The 10,727-nt window shown below is 40.7% G+C and overlaps 1 protein-coding gene across 1 annotated transcript in view; it reads right to left on the bottom strand.

The window, feature by feature from the left end:
- Positions 1 to 540: 540 nt before the first annotated feature.
- LUZP2 (leucine zipper protein 2) overlaps positions 541 to 10,727 on the bottom strand; it is a gene marked incomplete at both ends in the record, with an annotated part of 107,985 nt that continues 97,798 nt past the window's right edge. Inside the window, 2 exons of the mRNA XM_079536627.1 lie at positions 541 to 645; positions 1,092 to 1,169. Of these exons, the coding sequence (XP_079392753.1) occupies positions 541 to 645; positions 1,092 to 1,169 (183 nt within the window). The remainder of the gene's footprint in view (positions 646 to 1,091; positions 1,170 to 10,727) is intronic.

Genomic DNA, 10,727 nt, shown 5'->3' with positions numbered 1-10,727 from the left:
TTATTGTATAAGTAAGCAGATTTGAAATGGTATCACTCAAAGTTAAGTATACACAGAGCATTATGTCCCATTATAACATTTGATCTTAAGAGTTACACTTCGCTTCAACTAGGTTTACACGGATTTGTCTTTTTTTTTTCAACATCCACCACCCTTTAATTCTTGATTTAAAACCTGATCTGCCACAGAGTTTCATGAAATAGATCGGGCTGAGAGAATACTCGAGAATGTTTTTTTGTTTTTGTTGTTGGTTTTTTTTTTTTTTTTTTTTTTTAAGAAAACTAATTTACAGTTTGCAATTACTAGTCAGGTAGAATAGCAGTTGAAAAACTGGACTATATTACAAAGCATTTTTCCAAACATCCATTTTGGATTATTGCTGAAAGGTACTGATTGGTCTATTCTAGCCTAGTTTACAAACATTCATGAAACAGTGGAAATGCATGCTTTAGAAAACTGGTACTATTCATGCCTCTGGTCTCAAAAGGATACGAAGACGATAGCAAGTGATGAACATTTTCAAAGGCATATTAGTAGTAATTAGAGTTTCTTTTCTTTTGCACTAACAGAACCTTCAGACTTTTTCTCATTTCTTTCAGGTGATTTTTCCTCTTCAGGTTTAATCCACAGAGGGTTGCGCAACATCTGATGAGGGCGAAAACAGCATCAATGCAAATATCCTTTGACAGTGGAAAAATCATGCTAATCTGAATCATTACCTTATTATTATCAAAAGCACAGGTGTACTACTCATTTAAGGTTTTTCCATTGGCAAGATTGCTGAGTACACTTCAGCATATTTACAAATAGGTAACTGTTTTGATCATCTCCCCCTCCCTCTCCTTCCCAAAACTGTTGACAGCATAGTATTAAATTCAGACATTTGATGACTAGGCTACTCCAATTCAAGCACAGAACAGTTTGGAGCAACGTTGATAGCCAGGAGTCATTTCAAACAAACTGGAGAGTACAAGTAAGAAGTTCTCTCTCCAAAGCATTGGAATAAAACATGTAAACATACTTCAAGTAACTGCATGCCTTACAAGAGCTTTCAATAAAAAAAATCTGAGAATTTCTTGAGAACTGAATACCTGAAAGCTTGTCTCTGTTTCTGCTGTCTTCAATTGAGATGCTGAATTATTGCGGTTCCCCAAACACATCTTGCCAACCTGTCAACAGAGATATCACAGGTAACTTCTGTGGATTTTTTCTACAATACTCATGTGGGTCTTTTTAAATACTCTGGTAACAGCCACTGGTAACATTTCCCTGTGTCTGATGTGGCTGTAAAAGTTTAGCAATTTAATACTTATTCTCCTCTCAGTAGAGGTAGTCAAGTTTATTCCTACAATTGATCTGTGAAAGAGGGTAGTAATTACAATCTTCTATTGTGAGTGAGGAAATAGTAATGAACAGCTGAAAGCTAACATTAAATTTGACTCCTTTATTGCTATTTTCTTGTCTGATTTGCTAGATCTCTTTTGCATAATAACCACTGAGCTTATTGAATGGAGAAGTCAGAAAATTCTCAAGGTATGGGAAGGCTGGTTAGATTCATCACTGTCATTTTATTACAGCAAAAAATGTTATTTTCCTTGCAAATATGCTCTTCAACACGATAGAAAACAGAGCTGAACAGTATAAATAAAATGCTGGAAGAATTAGAGAGTAGATTGCAAATGCAAAAGATCTTGTGTTGTAAGTCTTAAGTCATTAACAGCACTGAAATTTCTACTGAAATTAAATTAAAAGTCCTTCAGGACTATGATCAAGACAACATAGGCAAAGAAAATGTGAAATATAGGTACAGATAATCTTTGTCATTGCCTTGAAATTGCTCGTGTTAGCCATCTGCTTTGTGTGTGTGTGTGTGTGTGTGTGTGTGTGTGTGTGTGTTAACAGAAATTGATACATGCAAATGGAGTGAAAATTAAATATATGTATATATATCAAACTTTAAGTCATAAAGACTCTTTCCAAACTAACAGTTATTTTACTTATTTTAAATTTTAACATACATCTTCCCCTGAAATTGTTCTTTTTTAGCATAATAATCTGGAAAATCTTTGAAGTTAAGTCTCATTATAATATTTTTACACATCAGATATATTGGTGAAAAAAGGCACAAAATTCTTTGGTATGTAAATGGACTCATACAAAAAGGAACCACTACAGATTCCACTGGCATTTCTGCAATTTCTTTTAGATATTTGTTTTTCAAAAATTATGACTGAGAATACTTTTCTAGAATGGAATACTATCTAGACAGAATACAAGAAAAGAAATAAAGCAATCCAAAAGAAAAAGAATATGTCTAAGTAGTATGTTTCGAGGCTCTTTTCTTGGAGAATTTTTGCTCAAAAAAAAAAAAAAAAAAAAAAAAAAAGCCTGAACTAATCCCACAGCATTTTAAATCACGGTAGGTTAAAAATTACCTCTCTCAGCAGACAACATTGAAAATCAACACTCTCATGGAAATTAAATGTCAAGAAATTTTATCAATATCCTTTCAGTACAAATTACATTAGATTGAAGTTAATTTAAAAGTCAGAGATTGACAAGGAGGAGGAAATTTCATTATGTTTTTGCACTTGAGGAATTCTGACAGTCCCTCACCTGTGACCAAGTTGATCTAAAAAAAAGTGTGGGTCTGACAGAACTTGTTTTTAATGTATTTCCTAGTAAGTTAGATAAAATATTCTTTTCAGCTTAGTCACACTGAGATAAATGTGAGGGTTTCAGGGCCTTGAAAGCCAGGAGTCTCAGGACAAATGATGTTGCAGGTCAAAAAAGGAACAGCATGTCAAGCTGTGTAAGGAAGATGTTATTTCCATCACACATTAATCACAGAATCCCTGGGATTGGAAAGGACCTCAGGAGATCCTCGAGTCCAGCACCCCTGCTAAAGAAGGTACCCTACAGTAAGTCACACAGGTAGATATCCAGATGGGTCTTGAATATCTCCATAGAAGGAGATTTCAAAACCTCTCTGGACAGCCTGTTCCAGGCTTTCAATACAAGTTTTAAAAATGACATATGGTATCATTTACAAACACTCTTTCCATAGGCCAGGTAAGAAAGGCCTTGTTGGTAGGAAAAAAAATAGTGAAGGTTTGTGTAGCATTCCAAATTTTTCCTCTCCCAGGTGTTTTCCTATTTAGCAATACACCATCTGGTACACTCTTCTAAGCAAAGCAACTCCTACATCTTTATTACGTTGTTAAGTCATAAAGAATTATTTTTTCTCTTGTTATTGTGAAAACGTGTGTATCATTAACAAATAGATTAGATATTGAGTGCCAGAGATGACCTTCATCATGGCATCAGTCAACAGAAGTACCATAGCCAGGACTGTAACTGGTCACTTTGAGCTCTGTTTTAAGTCACAACAGTTCCTAAAGTTGGACAAGTATAACAGCATCTCCCACCATAAGCATAACCCAGGCTAGAACCAGCCCAGCTTAAGTCTCATGCATATACATCCCCACACATACATGTCTGTATGTCCATGCACAGGCACATATTTGTCTGAGTATATGTGCATATAATCACATAGACTCCTACAGACATTCCATAGTGCAGATGCTTATGGCTGATACACAGATTAAAGCAAATAAACAAGCATCTTCTCATATACACATATACATTTTACTAGGTCTCTCTATACCAAGAAACAGGATGATTTTTTTGTTTGCTGGCTTTTCTCCATGTCTCTTCCTATCCCACTTGCTCCTTTGCAAGGTTGCTAATTATAAAAGTAGAGAACAACAGTTTGATGTAGGGGGAACTAGCACAAAGCAAAGATAATTGCTTTTATAAAATAAAGGGCTGAATTGTCACCAGTGTGTTTTCCTGTCTCATGATAGTGAGATTTTATGAATTGCTCCTGGAAGATACTGGGATTTTGCCATGCTTAGCATCGACTTCAACACACTGCTCAGCTGGGAGGAGCTTTCAAGCCATTTTCTTGTTTTCCTCAGCCAGCTAAATTATTAAATCTTTAAGAATGACCATCACATTTACAGGTTCATTAGAGATGAGGAGGAATTCTGCTATATTTATTTACTTGAAGACTTCTCAAATCAAGGACCTTTCATCCTAGTTTCATTAGCACGTGCCCACAGAAGCAACTCTTTCTTCCTAGATTCAGAAAGAAAAGCTTTCACTGTTTATAATCAAAGCCTGTATTTATACAAGCTATTAAATAAAATACATATACAAGTTATTAAATAAACTATGACTAATCTCTGAAATGGCAGTGAAGTGAGGCAAACAGATCATAGAATCCATAGAATTGTAAGGGACCTTTAAAGGTCATCTGGCCCAACTCCCCTGTAATAAACAGGAACAACACTGAAAGGTCTTTAAACTAGATAAGAAGGGGGAAGGGGACAAAATGAGGGCTGCTGAGGTTCAGGTAGTTCGAGGTTCAAAAGAGAACTTGATGGGTGATGAGGGTGGAGTTCGAAGGGATGGAGTGTGGCAGGGGAATGCTGCTTCCCTGAAGTGTCTATACACTAATGCACGCAGTATGGGAAATAAACAGGAAGAGTTGGAGATCTGCGTGAGGTCGCACAGCTACGATCTCACTGCGATCACAGAGACGTGGTGGGACAGCTCGCATGACTGGAATGTTGTCATGGAGGGCTACGTGCTTTTTAGGAAAGATCGGCCGGTGAGGCAGGGTGGAGGAGTTGCTCTTTATGTGAGAGAGCAGCTAGAATGTATTGAACTCCACCTGGGGGAGAGTGGTGTAAGAGTGGAGAGCTTGTGGGTAAGAATCAAGGGGCGGGCTGGTATGGCTGACACTGTTGTGGGAGTGTGCTACAGGCCCCCTGATCAGGAGGAGGACGTTGATGAGGCCTTCCACAAGCAATTGGAAGCAGCGTCACGATCCCAGGCGCTGGTGCTTATGGGGGACTTCAATTATCCAGATATTTGCTGGAAAAGCAATGTGGCCAGGCCCGCGCGGTCCAGACGGTTCCTGCAATGTGTTGAAGACAACTTCCTGATGCAGGTGGTGGAGGAATCGACGAGGAGAGGGGTACTGCTGGACCTTATTCTCACTAATAGAGAAGGCTTGTCAGGGAAGTAAAGGTCGGGGGCAGCTTGGGTTGTAGTGACCATGAGATGGTGGAGTTCAAGATCCTGAGTGGAAGAAGTAAAGCAAAAAGTAGGATTGCTACCCTGGACTTTAGGAGAGCCAACTTCGATCTCTTTCGGGGCCTACTTGGAGCTGTCTCATGGGCTAGGGTGTTGGAAGGTAAGGGGGCCTGTGAGAGCTGGTCGGCATTTAAGCAGCTCTTCTTCCAAGCTCAGGATCAGTGCGTCCCTGTGAGGAAGAAATCGGGAAAGGGTGGCAGGAGACCTGTGTGGATGAGCAAGGAGCTCGTGTGCAAACTCAAAGGAAAGAAGAAGGTCCATGAAATGTGGAAAAAAGGTCTGACTATTTGGGAAGAATACAGGAATGTTGTCAGGGCCTGCAGGGATGCGACGAGGAAGGCTAAAGTCCGCCTGGAATTAAATCTGGCAAAGGGGATAAAGGATAATAAAAAAGGCTTCTTTAAGTACGTTAACAGTAAAAGGAAGACTAAGGAGAATGTGGCTCCCCTGCTAAGTGACAGGGGTGTTCTGGTAACGGGGGATGCTGAGAAGGCGGAGATACTGAATGCCTTCTTTGCTTCTGTCTTCAGTGAAAAAGCTTCCCCTTGGGAATCCGAGATCCTGGAGGTTAGTGAGAGGATCTGGGGAATGGAAGACCTCCCTTCAGTCAGGGAAGAGGTGGTCCGAGAGCGCCTAGGCAACACCAATGTTCACAAATCCATGGGACCCGATGGGATGCATCCATGGGAACTGAGGGAGCTGGCAGAGGTGATTGCTGAACCGCTTTCTGTCATCTTTGAAAGGTCTTGGAGGACGGGGGAGGTGCCTGAAGACTGGAGGATAGCCAATGTCACTCTGTCTTCAAAAAGGGCAAGAAGGAAGATCCAGGCAATTATAGGCCAGTCAGCCTCACCTCTGTCCCTGGAAAGGTGATGGAACAGCTTGTGCTGGATGTCATCTCCAGACAACTAGAAGAAAAGAAGGTTATCAAGAGTAGTCAGCCTGGGTTCACCAGGGGGAGGTTGTGCTTGACCAACCTGGTAGCCTGCTATGATGTTGTCTCTGGCTGGGTGGATGGGGGTGAGCAGTGGATGTAGTCTACCTTGATTTCAGCAAGGCATTTGATACTGTCCCCCACGACATCCTTATAACAAAGCTGAGGAAGTGTGGGATAAATGAGTGGACATTGAGGTGGGTTGAAAACTGGCTGACTGGCAGAGCGCAGAGGGTCGTTGTTGGTGGTGCAGAGTCTGGCTGGAGACCTGTAACCAGTGATGTCCCCCAGGGGTCTGTGCTGGGTCCGGTCTTGTTCAACATCTTCATCAATGACCTTAATGAGGGGATAGTGGCCACCCTCAGCAAGTTTGCTGATGATACGAAGTTGGGAGGATTGGCTGACACGCCTGAAGGCTGTGCTGTCATTCAGCGAGACCTGGACAGGCTGGAGAGCTGGGCAGTAAAAAACCGGATGAGGTTTAACAAAAGCAAGTGTAGAGTCTTGCATCGGGGGAGGAATAATTGCATGCACCGGTACAGGCTGGGGGATGACCTGCTGGAGGGGAGCTCTGCAGAGAGGGACCTGGGTGTCCTGGCGGATGACAGGTTGGCCATGAGCCAGCAGTGTGCCCTTGTGGCCAAGAGGGCCAATGGCATCCTGGGGTGCATTAAAAAGAGCGTGGCCAGCAGGTCGAGGGAGGTGATCCTCCCCCTCTACTCTGTCCTGGTGAGGCCTCATCTGGAGCACTGAGTCCAGTTCTGGGCTCCCCAGTACAAAAAAGACAGGGATCTCTTGGAAAGGGCCACAAAGATGGTGAAGGGCCTGGAGCATCTCTCCTATGAGGAAAGGCTGAGTGAACTGGGTCTGTTCAGCCTTGAGAAAAGAAGACTGAGAGGGGACCTGATCCAGGTCTATAAGTATCTAAGGTGTGGGGGGCAGAATAGCGAGGCCGGACTCTTTTCAGTGGTGACTGGAGTCAGGACAAGGGGAAACGGCCGGAAACTGCAGCATAGGAAGTTCCGCACAAATGTGCGCAAGAACTTCTTTACAGTGAGGTGACGGAGCACTGGAACAGGCTGCCCAGGGAGGTGGTGGAGTCTCCTTCTCTGGAGATGTTCAAGACCTGCCTGGATGCCTACCTGTGCGACCTGCTGTAGGGAACCTGCTTTGGCAGAGGGGTTGGACTCGATGATCTCTGGAGGTCCCTTCCAACCCCTGCAATTCTGTGATTCTGTGAACTACAGCTCTATCAGGTGCTCAGAGCCCCCTTCCGCCTGACCCTGAATGTCTTCCAGAACAGAGTTTCCACCACTCTCTGGGCAGCCTGTGCCAGTACTTCACCACCCTTACTGTAAAAAACTTCCAGCCTAAATCTCCCACTGTCTAATTTGAAACCAGTTCCCCTTGTCTTATCACTGCTACAGAGTTCATCCCATTCTTTCTTGTAGCTCCCTTCTCGATACTGCAAAGCATCAGTGCATACGTCTGAACCATACCGAGAGCTGTTTTCTGTTTTCTCCCTTCCTTAATATTACCTTATTTTAATAAAAAGCAGTCACCATTAGCGGCACACATCAGAATTTCACTCACGCATAAATTACTCGTACACAGCAATCTCTATGTTTTATGTGTGAAAGGATTCTTTGCCTTGCCATTTAGTTGCTGCCACTGATTTGTCAAGGATGTCTGCTAAATTATTTATGGACTTATTTTTAAGAGAAATATTTTCCTCATTACATTACACATACTGCATTTTTATTGAAAGACATTAGGAAGTATCTAATGTCTGAGCACTTAATTTCAACAGCTCTAATACACAGCAATGAGAACTCTGAACAGCCATAGCTACAAATGCATTCTTAATGTTGCCTTAAGCAACACATTTTGTGTATGCAACAGGAAAAAAGCCATCTGCAACAGTGAAGAGAAATTTAACAAGGCATGATAATTGAGGTGGGGCACATGCCTGGAAATATGGTTCCATTCTGATTAGTTTAGTTTGCAATTTTATTAGCTATATTTATATGAAATTCTGGTAATAAAATCTGCAGATTGCTCAGTAAAACATGCAGAATTTCAGGAGTTATGGTATTTAGTTCAGCTTGAGAACTATACAGCAGAGCAGGGGAGGTTTGCAGCTGCATGTATAAATTATAAAGGTGGATCAGCCAAGTGTGCATCTTCATTTAAAAAGAATTTTCAAAAAGCCAATTAAAATTCAACGTGTCCCTTGGCTATCAAAATATGCAATTTCATCTGCAAACTGCTGAACTGTGTAACTACAAGGGTATCCCACTGTACCTACGCAGGGAGTAAGAGTTACTTTTGTTACTCAAGGAATCATACCGCTTATCACAGGTGGAGAGGAAACCAAGAAAATACACCCACCTCTGCTAAAGGGGTAAATCATTACCTACTTCCAAATATTTTGCATTATTGGTTCAAACAATCTGAAATGCTTAAAAGACAAACTTAGCTAAAATTAGCTAAAACTTTTCATGTTAGATTGAAAAAAATTAATACATATTTAAAGCAGAAAAAACCACACTGTATTTTCTCATACAATGCAAATCGTATCTAATACTGCAATTAATTTGATGTCTGAATTGTTATTAATCCACACCTTGTCAATAATCTGCTTTTTAATTTACTGTATATGCAGCAGGCTCATTAGTGGTAAACGTGCAACATTCTAGATGTTCATATAACCTATCATTACAACTTGCACTTCAGGCTGAAATTCATCAGGTCAAGATTTTAGTTCTCTCCTATATGCATGACACACTTCTCTGACGTGTGATTTTTTCCCTACACTGAATACGGATATTTTGATTTCTTATATATTTTTTTTCTCAGTATAATACAACTCTTCCAATTTTTTAACTTGGACATTAACCACATCATTAACTGTGGGGGAAGATGTAACTGAGCGAGTCACCACAGAGCTTTACAGACTCCTTGATAGATCTTACCCCTGTGAAGCCTTAGGAGACTGGAATTAAGCAAAGGGAGCAAAGGGAGTCAAATAATAAACAGGAGGCTCTTTTGTATGCGCTATTAATCTTGTCACAATTGAGAAACCTTTCATCCTTTATCACCGTTGTCCGGGAGAAGTTAGGACCAATTAACTGCTACAGGAACCTTACTGCTTGTAAGTGGATGGTATATAAGATGTATGTGAACACAATAAAGTAGATCTATTCTGATGCCACAAGAAAATGAGAGAGCTCTCCAACTCGACTGAGCTCTGACAATTAACCAGATAAACTATTAAAATGCTATTCTGCCGAGAAGAAGATGGTATTAGGCAAGTGAGGTCTACATTTTATTGGAGGAGACACTGTCCCTGGAAGTGTTCCAGAATCATGGAGATGTGGCTCTGAGGGACACAGTCAGTGGGCAGTGTTGCAGGTAGGTGGGTGGTCAGGATAGTTTATCTTAGAGTTCTTTTCCAACCTCACTGATTCCATGATTCTAAGCTTGTACAGTGTGCACATCTGTGTTCATAAGACACTTCTGCTGCTTTTCATACTCTTCTCCTATTTTAATGCACAATGCACTTAGAGGATGGCTAAATTAAACTGATGTAATGTCTTCTGACCTGCATAGTTCTCATTTAAGCAGCAGCATTAGTGAAATCACCTCAAGAATTTTACCATGATTTCTACCATTGAAATTCTGTTATCATAATGATTTCTTTTTTCTCCCTCTGTACCTCCTGGAAAAGCAATGCGAGAACATGGAATTAAAGTTCTGCAATTGAAATTGGAAGACAGAAATGAAGGCAAATTCCGTGGCTGCTTAGAAACATGGATAAGTTTTGGTCCAATACTCAGTGTCCTTTGCTACTGAATGATTAATGAGTATGCAGTGTTTGTTTACTGCAGGAAATTAAAGCAGTAAATAAAAGCAATGTCACTTTTATTTATCAGAGAAATTGTACAAGAACACAGAACAAGAAACCTGAGATGGTAAGAAGGAAACACTTTATGAATTGTTAGCTTTTAGCACAACTGAGTAAATGGTTTTAAATGATATGCATAAGAAGTATTTTAAATGAGAAAACAGAAAAAGTACTTTTTTGTGTATAAGAATTTGTCCTTGTCTCCAGGTCCCAGCATGTTGCCTGGATGGGAAATGTGACTCAGTAAAAGCAGAACTCTCTGGTAGACGTGTTATAAGAAGAAGAAATCTTGTAGCTTGCCCAGACTGGCAGTGGTTAGGATTGTCCACTTCCAATATCACACTGTCACTTCTTATTTCTCAAGCTAACCAGCTAACTAACAATCTTCCTGAAAGCTTTGTTTGTACTAAATGAAGCTTCTGTGACTTGTGGTGTTAGATTATTAGTGGAATCACTGCGTAAACAATGTTCTGCATCTTGCTCTGTTGCAGCAGCTCATTAACCATGCTGCTGCATGAACAAACCCATTCTTGAAGCAGTTCACAACTTTTTCCACTGCTTTTCTTCCCACAGTAGCTCTATGAATCCTACAGAGTAATAGAACCTGGGAATATACCTGCAAGTATTGACTGTGAGGTGCATTTTCTCCTCAGCACTTTATGGTAGAAAATGGTTTATAAAATATATGCATCAGCTTGTTTAGGAAAAGTAAATCACATAGTT

Source organism: Tetrao urogallus (genome assembly GCF_951394365.1).
Source record: "Tetrao urogallus genome assembly, chromosome: 6".
NCBI lineage: Eukaryota > Metazoa > Chordata > Aves > Galliformes > Phasianidae > Tetrao > Tetrao urogallus.
Note: the sequence above shows the minus strand (reverse complement) of the source record. Positions and strands in the feature narration are given on the sequence as shown.